This window comes from Brachyistius frenatus, unplaced genomic scaffold, assembly GCF_029030835.1.
Source record: "Brachyistius frenatus isolate BFR_SWC_R1_liver_20210118 unplaced genomic scaffold, ASM2903083v1 Contig_77, whole genome shotgun sequence".
Lineage (NCBI taxonomy): Eukaryota > Metazoa > Chordata > Actinopteri > Embiotocidae > Brachyistius > Brachyistius frenatus.
In genome coordinates this window covers 1,299,209-1,317,577 of record NW_027210676.1, presented here as the reverse complement: position 1 = coordinate 1,317,577, position 18,369 = coordinate 1,299,209, and the positions used below count along the sequence as shown (strand labels likewise).

At 40.2% G+C, this 18,369-nt stretch overlaps 1 protein-coding gene across 1 annotated transcript in view; it reads right to left on the bottom strand.

The window, feature by feature from the left end:
• sema4ba (sema domain, immunoglobulin domain (Ig), transmembrane domain (TM) and short cytoplasmic domain, (semaphorin) 4Ba) overlaps positions 1-18,369 on the bottom strand; it is a 49,979-nt gene that overhangs the window by 14,114 nt on the left and 17,496 nt on the right. The window contains exon 2 of the mRNA XM_069708703.1: positions 6,715-7,128. Coding sequence (XP_069564804.1) covers positions 6,715-6,832 — 118 coding nt within the window. The 5' untranslated portion in view covers positions 6,833-7,128. The remainder of the gene's footprint in view (positions 1-6,714; positions 7,129-18,369) is intronic.

Genomic DNA, 18,369 nt, shown 5'->3' with positions numbered 1-18,369 from the left:
ATACGACAACGTTTGGAGGTGGATATCTCAAAACTTCCACGCATACATTTAGAATTATGTGAACGGTTGATGGCTTTATACATCCAGAGATAGGGTATTGTTTTGTTGTTGTTGTGCCTGTTTTTTGCTTTCTGGATGCACTGATCTTTTTTAAGGCATGGAATTAATTTTCCCACAGTGGAAGTAAAACCTAAAATACTCCATTTTGCTGTCTCTGCTGGACTTATGATATAAACACCAATCACAGGTTGAGCAGAGAGACGACCCTCGCTCCAGCTGCAAATAAAAACACTACACGAAAGGAAGCGAGCAGGCAGAGCTGCAGGGCTTTACACCCCCCCGGTGTCACTGATACCAGACCTCCGATCATAGAGTTTGAGAGAGCAGCTTTGTGCGGTTAGAGCACTTCACCCATGACCCTTTCTACAAGTGCATGAACAGCACACTTTGTGGTTCAACCTCTGGCAGCTGCAAGCAATATGAGATCATTGCCATTATTATGTAATTAAAAGTCATTTCTGCAAATGACACTGCTAAATGAGCTGAAATACTTGCTAATCTATTTAGAGGACAAATTAATTATATTGGGCTTCAAGGAATTAAACATTTTTGCAGCTGATTTCCTGATGGGTCTGTGTCTAAAAAAAAGCAGAGGGATTATTGAAAGTGTAGAACATCCCCTCCAGAAAGGAACTGCTGATTGATTTGTCCTTTAGTGACAGATCTAAGTGCCTTTTTTTGTAGGGCAACTACTGTTTAACTGGGTGATTCACCCCTTAGCCCCTTATGAGAGGGCTGCCTTTATCAGCTCTTACAGCTGTAAGTTCAGGCGATCAGACGATTGCACACTTCATTTAAAGCACCCGTTCTTGTTTGCTTTCTGCAGAACTAAAATAAAACTTTGTCACAAACAAAAGTCAATGGTATTTGACTTTTAAATTTCCTAACAACTGGTTCAAACTTGTACTTGCAAGTACATAAACATAAACAACATAAAAAATAACGGACAACACCTGATATATTGGTAAGTAGTTTGTAATTTTATAAAGATTAGAGCTGGTCATAGTTCACCAGAAGACGACCCCCCAAAAATGGCCCTGCCTCTATTGCCTTGAGAAGTAAGCGATTGACTCATGATAGATCATCTTTAAGGGACATCAGATGCCCCATTTCCAGCCATCTGACCATAAACATGACCTACTTTCTCATCGCTGAGGGAGCATAAGAAGAACGCTTGCACACAATAGCCTAACGAGGACAAGACACATTTTAACAGGGTTGAATGAGCAGAAGAAGATGCACAAACCACAACTAGATTGGATTTATCGTATATATTTTCAAATTTCCAATAAACTAATATACTCAGAAGGACAGTTATGTAGCGATGTAATCTAAATTTAACCACCATATCACACCAGTAATGAGACCAATACTGCACAGATTAAATGATCAGTTTGTATTGTGTGAAAAACTGTGTATCTTGATCTTGTTTCAACAAAATGATTTAGAGACTTTAAATGGAGATTATACTGGATATGGTGTAACATTAAAATATTTGGTTTGGATAATAAACTTGTAATATATTTATAAAACACAACATATAAGCTTTTTGCAGGGACTGAACAATAAAGTCCATTGTTGTCCCTGGTCTTTTTGCAATGATTTAATATCTGACTAAAAGGTATATCAGAAAATAGAAACCAAAAAATTGAAAATTAAACCAAATTAACAATTAATAATGTTTATATAGAAAGTAGACATGGTAATAAAAAAAAAAAATCAAACACCATTTGTTTAAAATACAAATATAATTGACCTACAAGGGAGAACATAAGAAATATATGATGATATTAAAATTCTAGCAGCTATTGATCAGCGTCTGATTGAATGGTAGAAAGATTTTACTTCTTTAGAATTAAAGGGAGTAGCTTGTTCCTTTACAAGCCATCATCATACTGGAAGGAGTCCTTACCCATCTTATAGACAGATGGTGTCCAGTGCAACCACTGGAGTGAGGACAAGAAAAATTTAATTTGTTAAAGTCAGAAAGGGTTGACAGATGAGCTGGGATACCCTGACATTATACTAATCTTGTGAAAATAAGGAGACAGACCCCACATTCATGAGAGGAAAGGAAGAATTTCTTCAGCCAGAGCAAAGAGACAGCGGGGACAAATCTCTTCTTTTTGTCTTCATCTGCCTACTTGTTTAAGGACTTTGCTCAGATGGAACAGATGAACCCGCGTAAATCCAATTGCTTTTAGAGGAAGTGATTATGACCCTCTGTTGAGAGTGAAGCACTGGCCGCTGCTACAGGAAGCCACCGTTCCAACAGGAGTCCCACTGGGTCAGTGTCAGAGCAATGCCAGAACTCCCACTACTGTCGCATTGTCTGGTGCCATCAAGATAGAAAACAGGCCACACTGGAGCGCTAACTAAATCATCCCAAGTAATTTTAAAGTAGCTATTAAGACCTGCTGCTGAATGGGTAACTGTGTGGGATTGCAGACCTGGGAAGCTGAAGGACAGAGACTGATGCATCTGGAATGCATTAAGACAACAAGCCAAAAGGGTCAATTCACCGAGAGATTCATTAGGCAAGCTGTGAGCCTGCTGTTTGTATTGGTAAATTGTGGGGCTGAATCTTGTTAGCAGGATATTGTCTCCGCTGCACCATCCTGATGCTGAGATAGGTGGTCATTTTAAACACAACTACAGGAAACAGAGGCTGGAAAGTCATACTGTGAACACTGCAAATAGTGTAAATGCTGAGGAAAGTGGTGAGATAAAGTATGTGCACTGCATATTCACACAGCAGGGATAGTAATAACAGGACTTAGTGGTGCAATTTATGGTGGGACAGTCGTGGGAAAGTAATTTATCTGTTAACAGTTAAATACTACACTTTGCTCCGCGGCTATTAAACCTGTCGTTTGGTAAAGAGTGCCTCAGCTCTCTAGGATCCTTTTTTCAAGGAAAACGTTGAAAAGGCAGTCTTCTGGTCAGGCAGCTATAAGAGTTGACCCTGGATTAACCACAATAATGTAAACCAGCTGCTGGTTTATCAGGAACTCACCATGACCCCTTCCTCTGGTGTGACCCGTGACGACGCACCAGGAACAAAGGGACTGTACATAAGGTCTTGACATCTTTCTAACTGTACAGCAGCACTCTGACATGACTAGCCAGACTCCACGCTGTGTAATTACAGTCACCGTGTCCTCCCAATACCCCGAAAACTAAGGTGCAAAGCAGCTTCACTGCAGAAGTTAACAGTTGCAACCTTTTCTGTATTAATTTCTTGTCACTTGGAACATTTATTTCAATGGGTTAGCACATTTTTAAGGCTGAAACTGCTGATTATTTTGATTATGAAGCAATCTGACAATTATTTTCACCAATAATTGAGTGTCAAAAATTAAGTGAAAAAAATTCCAAGATAAGGCCTTCAAATTGGGTTCCTTTTTAGATCAACAATATAAAACCCAAACTTAATTAATTTACCATCATATAAAACAAAGTAGAAACACATCTTCAAAATATCAAATCAAAATACCACTTTGAAACTGCACTGGGAAATTGGATGATTATTAAGTTAACCACAGCAATATTTGATGAAGTCATGATAAAAAATGTATATCTAGTCCCTATGACTTTTCATGCTGGTTGACTCACCTGGATTTTACAGTCTTTAACAAGAGATAACACAGAGTGTGTTTAAGCATTCATACCATGAAGAACTGTTGTTTAGGTCTGTGGCACCAACGCAGTATTGAAAAGCTGTTATCTCACTTGACACCACTGTCATTTTGAATTACTTGGGAGTGGCTTATTCAACTGGTCTAGGCACGACACCTCTTAAATAATTAAAAATGCTTTAGTCCCAGTGTGGCTGTGGGCATGGCCCCCAAACAAAATTAAAGCAAAACTGTTGCAAGATGTGTGACAGAGGGCTGAACAGACCAACAGGAAAAGAGCGGCAACATAAATGGCTTATAGGTGTGCCTTTAAATAGTGTTCCAGCCATTCAGCATGGTCTGCATTAAAGCCTGTAACAAAAGCAGAGAGAAAAGCAGATGCAGGCTTTTCTCCCTGAACCTCTGATCCGTCCTGATAGGCGCATAATGAGAACCAGACAAGTGTTCACACCATAACACATACAAATCCCCATTCATTATTCATGGTAGATTACCCTCTTCATTAAGGCAGAGGCGGGGACCAGGGGACAGCGAGACAGCAAGAGAGAAGAGGACGGGAAGTTGGTCTACGAAAATGTTACCGGATGAGGATAAGCCGAGCAGGGCTCCGGCCCGCCTACACCGCCGAGGTTTAAGCATGCAAGCCATCAAGCTAACTGGCAACCAGATAGGACAGAGAGGACCAGAAACCATGACGAGACCAGGCAGCTTCTGCTGTATAAAGTTCAGGTCCCTGGGGCCTGCAGCTCTGCATTCTGCTTTGATACTGTAAACACAATGTGACAAAGCCTTTCTGCGGGAGGCTGGAAAATGTCAGTGTAGCAGAACCGACATTACTGCAGTAAGACAACTTCTATCAGCAGGCTCTGTAAACCCTCATCAGCTGGCTGAAACTTGTTCTTTGCCTTACGTCACAATCCAAAACCTAAAAACAGGGCTTTTAAAAACAACATCAAATCTTTGTCAGAGTTGCTGCATAAGCCTGTAGTAAATTCAAAGTGACTATAGGTCCTTAACCATGTCTAATTATGTCAAAGGAGCTGATAAAAATGACTCCTTGTTAAGTTTTATGGGGGATCGTAACTACCGCTGTAAAACTACGATATTTCCTGCATGACCCCTCATGGAAAGGTCAGAGCTTATCAATGTGGTTAAAGTTATGGCAACACAAGTCTTTTAATAGAACAAGCTGATGAATGGGAATTAGTCTGGGTAGCTCCAATAACATTACTAAAATAGACACAAGAGAGAGAGAAGATAACCTTTCTTGATTAGCTTCAGCTATACTGAATGCATAGCATATATACAGCAAACTTCTGATGTGGGTTTTGCATGTTTTATGGTGTAGTTTAACTGTGGCTTCACGCCCTAAAAGCAAATCTTTTCATCACAATGGGGAAACGTGTGAAGCAGCGTCTTTTCAGTGTGATTGATGGTGTGTGTTGTCGTGAAACGCTACGCCAGGGCCGAGCTGTGGGCTTTGCCGAGGCTGAGAGGTGAGAGACATTACCTGTTGGTATAGAGGTCCTTTACGTGGGCACATACAAGCTCAGACAGGCAACATGGCTCACCTGTTTTAAAGCTTGCCTGGCTCAAAACTAGCTCCCATACTGGAAATTGAGTCCATGTCTATAATAGATAACTAATAGAGATCTATCAACACATTCTTCCCTGACATGACTCTAATGATGCCTGAACATGAGTCACAAACTGTAGTTCAATCACTGAAAGCCTCCACTGATCCCATAATCCATCATTTTGTTTAATTTTCCATGGCACAATAACTGTTTAAATCCAACTTGTCAAATCCAAAGTGCATTGGTATACTGTTTGAATAATTTGATCAGAGATGATAAAATCACTACTTAGTGCTGGTGACCATGGCATTATCTATGAAAGGAGCATAACCAATCTTGCACAAAAAACAGCATGGCTATAACTTCATCATATTTAAGGATGAAATGTGACAGGCATATTTGTTATGTTTCTAAGATTAAAGTTATTCTGCAAGCAAACACAGAAAGAATACAGATTATATAAAGAGCAATAACTCTCAGTCCTTGTGAGACTATGTTGACTGCCCACAGTAAGTAGCAACACAATAGGTCTGTTCATTTTGTAATTATGTCTGACCTGTAGGTACTCGACAGAGCCACCCTGATGGAGCTGCCATTCACAGCATGGATTTACATGGAATTTAAATCATTATTATGATATGGACAACAAGCATTTCACCCACCTAAATCCTTTAAGCTATTACAATGGACACATGTAGCATATTGTTTTTTTTTCAGTGGACAGAGTTAATGAATAGGGACACCACTCGGAATTGCATAATAAGCTCTTTAGGGAGGATTAAGAGCGCAAAATATAAGTATAGTCTAAACTAAATAATAAATAATCAAATCTAGCTGTGAGCAGCCAGCCTGGTATTACCAGCCCTAAATGTGCTGCCTGAATGTATGGCCACGCTCCATCAGGACATTTTTCCAGTCGTTGCATCCAACTGGGTGTAGACCTTGGGTTGATTTTTAAACAATTTGAGTAGCCTTCAACCAATCAGCATTGACTACCATAATCGCCAAAACTCTACTACCACTGCAACTACAGAGTGGCTGAGCAAACATGAATGCGAAGACGGTTTCCAGACTATAATCACGGCGAAGAAAACTGAAGCTGTGAGCGACAGTCTGGCAGAGCTAGGCTAGTGTGCAACAGCTAGAGAAGAGAAAGTAACTGTGCTGTCCTTTTTGACTTATTGACACATGTCCATGTGGTGCTGTTCATGCAAAAGGATCTGACAAAAGCCCTGCTGAAGCCTCAGGCACCTCCAAAGCTCACCCATTCCTTCTTCCCTGAGAAATCCTGGCCTGCTGAGTCTGCAACCAAACTTTTAAGTGGTAGAGTGAGGCATACATAATACCAGGAGAGCTTGGGACAAAAACACATCCCACTCAATTGTGGTAATTACGGCAATGTCATGGTTATTCTATGGTGAAGAAGTTGTGAAACTTACGGAAGGAGAAGGTGAGGCGTGGAGTGACATCATTTTCCATGACAGCTGTGTGAAAGCAACCAACAAGAAGGACAGTATAGGCTGTGAGACAGAGCCAACCCATACTCATTGTCCACATGCCTGCTCAGGACTCCAGCCAACTTGCAGTATTTGCCTTTTAGGTTTGTGGGGAATTCATGAAGAGTGTCTTTTTTAACCCGTGTTTATTTTCCTTTCCTATGTCTTTCTCCCTGCAGCTCCAGGCTCCTTGAATGGACGGCCTATTGCACTGCTGTGAAGTCAGGGCGCTCCTTCGGGGCTGCAGATGATGATGATGCTGGTTTGAAAAGACGATCCGTGACCTCAGAGCAACAGCGAAAGCCTCCACCGATCAGCCTCCATGCGGACACGGCACTGCAGGGTCTCAGCTGAGATCTATGAAGACGAAGGAACAACAGTCAAATAAGTGTTTTATAAGCAACATAACAAGCTTATATGGGTCCTTACACAACTGAAAACAATCAACAAACTGTCAGAAAATTTTGGTGAAACTATTCTGATGATCCCTTAATTAAAAAATACAAGCCATTTTTCAAGCAAAATGCCAAATAATTACTGGTTCCAACTTCTTAATTGTGATGTGCTGCCTTTCATTGCTATGCATAGAGTAGTGTTCTGGACAACAGGTCAGATAATTCAAGAAGATTCAAGAATTTGAGGATCAAAAACTGTTGTTTTTCACTAGTTTGTAACACTATCAGTAAATTGATCAGTGATGAACATGGGTGTTTGGTACAATCTTTGTTTCCTTTTGAAAATCTTTTCTTTTCCCATTTTATCTTTTTTAATATTTTGTTGTGTATTTATTAGTTATATTTTCCTGTATATTAGTCTCATATTGCTATACTGTTTGTACTTGTACTGTCTTAGAACCATTGTCAGCTTGTCAGTCATTTATAAAGCACTTTGAATTGTGCAAACCTGTATGAGAGGTCTGATACAGCATGGATACCATTTCACTGGTTATACTGAGTATCATTAACTGGGTAACACCCTGCAGTGCCAATAAATTATAAAAAACAAAAACAAAAACAAAAACACCCTGCTACGCACAATATCTTTCCTAACCTTTGACAATGTTTAGTTCATAGCTGTGTTTTACTTAACAAAACAAAAAAACTGACTACGCAACAATTACGCCACAATTTATAAGAAAACAAAGTAAAAGTCTTACTTTCTCCAACGGTGAATCTCAAGCAGTTCTGAGGTTATAATATTGCTTTCGGTTTCTTTTCATACAAGTAAGCCAGTGTCACCACTGTAGTGATCATTAACAGGATACTACATGGATTATCTTCAATGCAGGGCATGTCTGTCTGCACACAATCCTAAAGTCAGTTTAATTTGACAGTGTCAGCTCCAAACAAACAACCTTGGACTCCCAGAGTCATAATCTCCATATCTGAACCACACATAGCTGCTCTTTTGTCCACTGCACTGGAATAAAACGAACGCAGAGATTTCTTGGAAATCTTTGTTAAAGCTTTCAGACAATGAAAAGGTGTGACGCCCAGATAACAGCTCATATTACAAGAATTACAGAAGCTCCTGTCCCGCAGTTTTCCTCGGATTAACTTAAGTTTCATTACTGAGAAGTGAGAAATGGTGTGTATACATTATAACCACTCAAACTGTGAAAGACTTTGATTCCCACAGATCACAGAAGGCTTTAGTTCGGGCTCAGTTCTCTCAGTTTCAATGAAACATTTATGGCGATAAAACTGTCCAAAGCCAAAGAAAACGGATAAAATATTTGCATAGGCTGGCTGCTCAGTTCTCCTTAAATCAATAAAGATGATTGCAATTTCATTCGTAGCTGTTTTTTTTCCATTTAAGTGTTGATACTGGCTAACTCCTTTATCCACAATGTCGACAACACTTCTTGAGAAAGCATAAGAACAAAAGCCACAACTCAAATATTACACTGGTAATGTAATTGTGGGGCAATACAGAGATGCTGATTAACTGAATGTAGTGAGACGTGAAGGGAAACTCAATATAGACATCCCTGTTACAACTACAAATGCTCCATTACAGTTGCCACGGGGAGCTCCTCATTAAATGCAACCAACAGGAGATCCAGTTTCATGTGAGGTATGGCAATCAATAGCAAAAGGCAGCGAGTAAAGCTATTCCTGGTTTCTATCAAGGGGATCTTGACTTTTAGTCAATAAGCAGTCTGATGCTTGTTACAAACACAGACATCTCCAAATCTGAGATGGGCAGGAAGGCCTTGACAGAGGCCAGAGAACAAGACACGAAGACGTCTATTTCTACAGCAGCATTGGCACACACAACACTTGAAAAAGAAAAGAAGACTGCCAACGTAGTCAAGGATACTGTCGAGGAATGGAACAATATTCAAAGAGGCAAAGGACAAAAAGGAGTATTTCTTAGGTAAAAATTCAGATCAAAATCATTTCACTTTTCACCAGTGTGCAATCCAGATTTGTAAGAGCTATGAAAGGAAAAATAATAAAGTGCTTGGACACCAAAAGATTTCAGCCTCAAGCAGCAGGACTGTGACTGTAAATGATGCTGATGACAAAAGCAGACAAGGTTATGGAAGGCTTCTGCTTTAAAACACCAGGCTCGCCGAGTGTCTGAAGTTTTTGGACAATGCCCCCCACCAGTAGCCTGCATGATGCCATGTAATGGACGAGGAGGGCGACCATAAGCATCATTAGCGTCCTTTGTGTGGAACAAGTGAAAGTGAGACGCTACTTGACCGCCAAGCTGTGGAGACAACATTAATTCTGGGTTTGTGAGACAGCTAGAAAAAGAGGCCCGCATGAATCCGACCGAGGCACGTAGGGAGAGTTTGACTCGGCGTGAGTGCGAGAACAAGGGCCCCTCTGACAGCACAGAAATCTATATGCAACTCTGCACTTCACTGCTCTCTCCTGCATGATGCATCAACTGAATCATCCCTTTCACTCCCTACACAGACGTGATAGTGTGTTCTGGCTATGGATGATACTCTTCCATCTCTCCTTGTCTATGATCTCCTCTTAAATCCTTTCTTTCTTTCTTTCTATACTCCTTCCAGCAGCACATCAGCCTCATCAGCTTGAAATAGTCATTTCATTTAGGGGAAATTACAATTCTTTCTGGTTCCGAGTAAATGAAAGTGAATTATCTATATATGCAGTATGCATATTAGCCTAGCAAATAATGCACGGCAATTAAATTGATCTGTGCGCATACGTTTGACAAAGGAATTAGCAATGTTGCTTTACTTTCTTTATTATTTAATGAACTCAGTTTGAAGTAGTTTCATTGATCAATGATTTCATTGTTTATTGACTGAGAACTGACGGACAACCACAATAATCAAACAACTAAATAGACAAATAAAATAAAGCACAAGATTTTAAGACTGACATACAGGTTTGGTTTGTTAAAAATGTATTATTTTTTCTCAGTCTTTTCCTGCCTTAGCTTTAATTCATGTTTAATAGGGGCTTTTACATTAGGATAAATAATACAACAAATTGTCATGTTTAAATCAAAATAAGTTTATTTATTTCTCTTTTTTTTATATAATCTTAATATTTTTCAACAAAACTTAAGATTTCTACAGCAGAAACTGGTGGATGTTAGTATTCGACTATTGGCACATAAGTTTCAGCTCACCAGCCCATCATATCTGTCAGTGATACCAACAGTTCAACAGTTTGTGGGGTAAAAATAATTAGCCTGTGAGAGGAGGAGGACACTGACTCAAGCAGTAAGAAGTTCTGCTGGGAACTGGGTGTGAATTTGTTACAAGAAAAGGATTGATTTATTAACACGTGGCTGTGAGAAGAACAAAACTTCCGCTATGGTACTCTGTGAAGCTACAGTTGAAGGTCAACCTGAATTTTACAATATGAAAAGTAATCATATTACAGTAAAACTATTTTAACATGATCTTTCTGTCAATGTCAAAACCCTTTACAGTAAAGTGTGTCACAAATAAAGAAGTAAGTTTTATATTTAACCAAACCGGGAAATTCCCAGCACTCTGCCAGTCATTTCCTGTAGTAAAGCTTCTGGTATATAGTAAAACTATCTCTGAATATTACTCTGTGACAGTTGGTCAAATGACAGCACTACTTATAGGACTGTGTTATAAATAGCAGCATTTGTGTATATGGCTGAAACAGGTGGCACCACTATTAACATTTGCTATTCAGCTTTAGTAGGGGGGTCAAGGCTCCCTGGATTCCTAACGCAGTCTGTTGACTGGAAAATTGTTGACTGATAAATACGACCTCTTGGCATGCCTGTCATCTCAAAAAGCCACCTGTACATATGCACATATTGGCCGCCAACGTCACACCCTCAGATAACCCAGGTCACCTGCTCCCACATGTGGCCTTCAACCTGCCCCCTCAACACCTCCACGCCGCTGAAAGACTTGCAGATGTGTGACGGAGCAGATGTGAGACCTGGAGGATATCATCTGTCAGGAGAGGCTTTAAAGGAGGAGCCTGCTGCAGATATGGACAGAGTTGCTGATTCGCCGGGCAAGTGGGTGTACAGTGTTGACACGCTTCTGCACTGTTCCTACTGTCTTCTCACGTTATTGTGCAACTACTTGTCCAGATCTAAAGATACCTGTGTATGAGTAAGAAGTGACAGCCCTTTTATCACAAAGCTCAAGTATTGACTCAGTGATTCGTGACCGATCATAATTGAGAACTTGTGGGTATTTTTGCATTACTCCCAGCATAATGTCTGAATAACTAATTATGTAGTTCCTTTAAAAAAATATTGTATTGGAGCCAAGTGAGATTCTTTCCCAAGCACTTAAAAGGAGTTGCACTCTGCAAACTAGTGCTCAGGTAGAGATGAGTTGTCATTAAAGTATTACACCCAGTAACAGCCTGGCCAAACTATTGCTTAACTAACTGAAAAAGCTAGTGCTACTGACAAAACTAACCTTACCCGGTTAATGATCTGTTTCAACAAAAGTGTAAAAAAGCAATATCAAATGTATGCACTGCATATGAGTTGAAACTTGAGAAAAACTTGAGAAAATGCTGTGTAATAATGGAGTAAACTAAGTTTTAAATTCGTTTTTGTAGGAGTGGCAGTTGTAAGAGGTGTGGAGTCTCCCATTTGTTGTCCAGCCTTGAGCTGGGTTGTGACAAATGGGGGCTCGTCCGTAGCTTTAAAGGATCTCTGTTTAGGTATTTTGATAGTTGCTAGTGCTTAGCATACAGCTAAAGGTTATGTAACTCCTCAGGCATGGCCTCCTATGGTGAGTAAGGAGACATGGTCTGTAATTGTTTTGCGGTATTTTGTAGCTGTAGCCTAATTTAAGGAAATTCTTCCTGAGCGCATGGCTATCTATTTGAGTGAGAGAAATCCTAAACTTTTAACTGCAGCAGCTGTCATAGGAGATGAATACGCATTGACTGATACAGTACGGAGTGACTTTGGACGCAGAGATGGTGCAATTGGTGGTGCTCAGAGGAGTGAGTCTCCCTCTTTCAAGTTAGGTAGCGAGTTGGATTCAGGTCAGACTTGTAATTATTGCTTAGGAAAAGGTCACTGGAAATCTGACTGTCCAGTCTTGAAATCAAAACATAAGGCCCATCCAGGTAACCGCCCTGTAAAACTTGTGGCCCTTTTGGCTTCAGCATGTTTTGGTGAGAAGGCTAAGGCTATTGTTGCAGTTCAACAGCATACAAAATCATCTGAGATAGTTACATTACATTACATTTCATTTAGCTGACGCTTTTATCCAAAGCGACTTACAATAAGTGCATTTCAACCATGAGGGTATAAACCCAGAACAACAAGAATCAAGAAAGTAAAATTTTCTTCATGAAAGCCAAACTTCAAAGTGCTAAAAGTAAGTGCCATTTCAAGCGCTACTAAAGTGCTACCTATTCAAGGTTAAGTCGGAAGAGGTGTGTTTTTAGTTTGCGGCGGAAGATGTACAGACTTTCTGCTGTCCTGATGTCATTGGGGAGCTCACTCCACCATTTAGGAGCCAGGACAGCAAACAGACGTGCAGTTGCTCATATGTTCTTGTCTGCTGAGCCTCTTTATTCCTCTGAGGAAAGCTGGGATGACCAATGAAGTTGATCCAAGTTAAAAGCCATATGTCACTAGCGGGTTTGTATCCTTACCAGGGAAGGGTTTAAAAAAAAAAAAAAAAAAAAAATTCCTGTCGAGATTTTAAAAGACACTGGAGCTTTGAACTCTTATCTTGTCATAGGTGTTGCCATTTTCCTCTGAATCTGAAACTGGAGACTTTGTGTTGGTTAGAGGTATGGGTTTGACTGCGTTACCTGTTTCCTTGCACAAGGTTGTTCTTTTTTCTGATCTGGTTGAAGGGGACATCGCCCTGGGTGTGAGGCCTGCTCTGCCAGTTGATGGTGTACGAGTCATTCTGGGGAATGACTTAAGTTTGGGCCAATTTATCAAGCCTGAAGTTGCAAGTCATCAAAACCTGTCACACTTGTCAGATGAAGGTGAAGCCAAATCAGTCCATTAAACCTGCTCCTCTGCATTCTATTCCAACTGTGGGTCAACCTTTTGAACATTTGCTACTTGAATGCCCAAATCAAAATCTGGTAGTATTTATCCTTTCACTGTAATGTGTCAAACTACCAGATATCCTTCTGCCTACCCCTTGTGTAACATAACCACCAAATCTATTATAAAAGCCTTAACCCAGTTCATGTCTGTCTTTGGCATTCCCAAGGTCATCCAAAGCGATCAGGGAACAAATCTTACTTCATGAATGCTAGCAAATATACTCAAAGAACTTCGAATCAAACATGTCAAATCAACAGCTTACCATCCAGAAAGCCAGGGAGCTCTAGAGAGGTTCCATCAGACTCTTATGTCTCTTTTTCACTCCTACTGCACTGAGCTGGGTCATGACTGGGAGGAAGGGTTGCCCTGGCTAATGCTAGTGACTCGTGAGGCAACACAAGAGAGCACTGGTTTTAGTCCAAATGAACTTGTCTTTGGTCATACTGTTTTTGGTCCTTTAGCTGTGTTACAGGCTGACTGGAAGAAGTCTTCCCCACTTTGTTAATGTGTTAAAAAGATGTTGATATGAGGCATGTAAAATAGCAAAAATAAATCTAGAAAATTCTCAACGGAAAATGAAGCCGTTGTATGATCGCAGAGCTGAGGTGCATGTTTTTAACATAGGTGATCAGGTCTTAGCACTCCTCGCAGTGGTAGGTTCTTCTTTTCAGGCAAGGTTTTCAGGCCACTACTCTGTTCTTTGAAAGGTCTCAGATTTGATCTGATTTCCACTCTGGGTCAATGTAGGCCCACGCAAATATGCCATGTGAATATGCTCAAACCTTATTTTTCTTGTTCCAGTGTGGTGAAATCTGCAGGGGAAATAAAGCCAGTGGCCCTGGTGGCTCCTGTGGGTGCAGCATCTTCTCCAAATTTGGTGGAGGAATGTAGTGAAGAGCCAGTAAATGCCCCAGATGACTGTTTAATGCAGGCGGACTCAAAAATTCAGAATCCCTGAGTAACTTGGACATTTGTTGGATCATTTGTGTGAGGTTCAGAAGAAGGAATTGTCGAATCACATTTTGTCATATCCTTCTTTGTTTTCATCTAATGCGGTGGTGTCTGTTTCTCCAGCTTTCTAACCTTGACATTCGTCATAAAAGGTTCTGACAACATCGTGCCTGATGCTTTGTCAAGTTCAATGCTTCCTTGAAGATCCGTCGATGACTGTTCATTTGTTCCTTTAACCTTTAACCCTTATTCTCCACCTCTTAATTTGCTTCTTCGGGTACCAAAGTTGCTGAGTGGGAGTGGGTGGTTTGACAAACGGATGGACTGTTATGGTAACAGATAGAGGTTATTGACGTGTAGATGTATATTTTGACATAACATGCTTTGTTTGTCCCACATCTGAGGTACCCTATGGGGCCTCATCATTTAATCCAAATCGAACCAAACTGTGACCATTTCATAATGTTAACTACGTGTTTACTGTTGTTACCATGACAACAAAGGTCTGGTATGCTTGTTGCTCATACTGTCATGTGTTTAAAAAAAAAAAAAGAAGCCCTTTTGGCAGGTGAGCTATTCTGTCGTTTCGGCATCAGGACATGTAGGTCCTATAAAGGGTGCTAAAAATGTTCATTTTTCATTTTCAAAGTCATTGCAAATAGATCTATTCTGTCATTTCAATTGAGGACGTGTTAAATCAATTGGCATTTATATTTAATAGACTATCTATCCCAGAAAACTGTGCTATTTGGAAATCGTGTGCTACAGACTTCCTGTTTATGTAATTGGTTGTTTTCAATTGGGCAACGCTACAAATATTTTGGACATTTCTTAAGTGTTAATGGTGAAACCTGGTATAATGAGTGACTAATTTAAAAGTAGCTATCTACAAGTAGCAAAGGACTTCATGCAGAAACTTTGTCATGGATTCCGGGATAGCTTGTACAACCCACCCCTGCTCCATAGTTAATGTGAATTCAGAAGTCTGCATTTCTGATTAGGTGACTATGATGTCAAAAGAAATACCCCCTCTTTCCAGCTCGACCCATTTTAAGTCCAATCCCCAGACCCAGCTAAGAATAATTAATGGCTCATTCATCCCTGAGTGAACCATACAGCAGTAATTATGACCATATGCTATTCCAAAGACTTTTAATTGCCTAATTAAAATCTTATTAAACTATTGAACAGAGATAGGGGACATTTTGAACTTAAGGTTCAGGGAATTTTAATTCATCAAGCTTGCTTTCCCTCTGGGGCTTGTGACACACGGTCAGAAATTGTGAATTTTATCACAAGTGCTGAATTCCTAAAACCTCCCAAATTTGAAGCTATCAGGAACTAAGAACACATTGATAGATTAATGTAATATATGGCTGTGAAAGTGGATGAGCATATTTCATCACCTCTGTCTTTGAAACCTATACAAGTGCTTAAACCAACCCTGTCTCAGAAGTGAAAATATATGAAATGATATTCCATTTCATTCCATTTCCCCTTTCCACGAATTTCCATAACAGATGTGCCAGCAGAAGCAGCTTGCTGATGAAATGTAAAGTAGCGGAGCTCGGTCTGTCGCCAGGCCTGCTATCACTATCAACTCCGAAGTGGGTGAAAGAAGAGCAGCAGGGGCTCCAAGGCAGACAGAAAAGTGCATCAATACTGAGAAGGGCAAGGACGAAGAGAAGCAAATCATAGGACAGAGACACCTTTTCCTGCTGCTGGTCTCCTTTTCAAACTCTAATTTCTATACTAATATCTGTATGAGTGACGAATTTCACCCCACAAATAAAAGATTCAATGAGATCTTTACCAATGTGTGAAAGCCATTTGGCTGTCTTGGCTTTGTGTCCTGTATATCCCAGCACTTTAGCCAAATCCCCCCTGTTAAAACATATTAGACAGGGCATAAACCTGGCTTAAATTTAATTAATAAATTCTGAGGAAGAAATTGTCAGAAGTTTGTATTTTTCTTTCTTTGCACTCTTTTCAGCTTTCAAAAACCTAGTGTAAGCTGATCCACTTCCATGAAGGAGCCTGCACTGTTGATCCTGCTGAAATGGCCTATTTCTCTTCTACACTCTGTTTTACTTTTGTCACACCCTTTGCTGGGAAAGGGATCACCTACAGCCTTAACTGGGAATGTTGCAACATTACTTTGCCTTGCACTTCTGTATAGAAGGTACGAACACGGAGTAAAGGGGCATCGTTTTCCACCATTAAGCCGGAAACTACTGTCGTCACAAAGCTGAATCGACACCTGTGTAAAAGGGAGCGCTGGCACAGCATAGGGCGAGGTGCTGCTGAACGAGATGATTCTTGATGCTATCTAGAAATACCACAGTGAGGCATCACCTGTTCATTAACTAGATCTCTCATTTAATAGCATTTTGAACACTTTAATCAATCGACCAATAACACGATTACTTGTATGATAATCAGTCCAGATATTGTAAAAATGATGATGCAGGTGATGTTTCTCTTACTTCGCAGCTGACACAATACTCATAAGGAAATTTAACTATCTCAATGGTGTTCATGCTGCAATATAGGACTAGAGAGATGTTCCTTTATGTACAGGTCTTCTACTGTGAGCTAAGGTAGGTTGATAGATCTCTATCAGCTACAGAAAATGTGAGCAGGGGAGTCCAGTCCAGTAACAAGTCCATCATTGACTGTTTTATGATAGAAATAAAAATATACAGTATTATACAGTTCAGTGCACTGTTTAAAATATCTAGTGCCTGGGTTTTTATGATGGTTCATGGCTGCTGCCAGACACAGGTAAGGAACTGTTTCAGCCCTGGCTGCTGTAAGTAGGTCAGGCCTGTTGAAACACTCAGTCCCATTCAAAATGTCTCTACTTGTTTGCAATAAAATTCTGTCTGCTATTGCAGGAGAGATGTGTCGACCTTGATAGTGAATGTGATAACCCGCATCAACCTGAGGTGCTGCATCTTTCTTGTTCTGGTTTACCTCCACTAACTTGGTTTGTTAGTCTATGATACACAGCTAAAGTATGCTGAGCTTGTTCTTTAAAGACAAATATTAATAAGTTACAGGGAAATTACTCTCAATGAAGCAGGTTTTATACTCTGTCCAAGCTGCATGTTGGATGGTGTTGTAAACCCCACACCTTTCTGACATTGGAAAGTTATCTGTAACTTTCCAAAACCAACACACACACACACACACACACGCACACGCACGCACGCACACACACACACACACACACACACACACACACACACACACACACACACACACACACACACACACACACACACACACACATACTGTGCAAAGGTGAGGGAAATTCACTGCACTATACTTCTCTTTCCAGTTCTCCTTTTCTCTTTTCATTCGTGCAACCCAATGCACACTATCAATGCCTCCCTGAAAAGAAATGTGCAAAGTTATCCCCATTTTTTGAATGATATTACATCCCACAAGATTGTTCGGAACGACTATAAACACATTTAAAAGTGAACCATAAATTTTGAATATTTTATAACAGTTAAGTCAAGTTTGTGGACAATTAAACTGAAAAAAAACAAATAACGTGCTGCATCAATATTTGCTGACCACGTAAATTCATGGACCATTCAATCAGCAACAATGCATTGACATTTTTGTCATCTCTGAAATTGATTAGGCTGGTGTGGCATCCATGAAAGGCTGTAAACAAAGCGGCGTGGCTGTCCTCCCTTCATGTCCGCAGAAAGAAGCTGCACGCATTCCAGTAGCTTAGAGGCTTAAACAGGAGCTCAGGCTATAGGCCATTGGGCAAAGAGCTGCACACATCCATCACTGTGTAAGACCGATAAAAGGCTCAGAGTGTCCACTTCTCCACATGACCGCAGACCAGCCTTGAACCAAACTTGCACTCAAGTACATCGTAATACTCGCAGGTTGAACTAGAGTCGCTGCTTTCACAAATCTCACACATCTTGTTTTCAGTGATTTCTATAAAGAGAAATAATATAGCTCTAAAATAGCTTTTTTTTTTTTTTTTTTTTTTTTTTTGCCAAATGTAATCCAGTAACTTTCAAATGACACGTAGAATGAACTAATAATTTCAGCATGAACAATGATCTCACACACCCTGAAAGTGGACAGCGGTTTAAA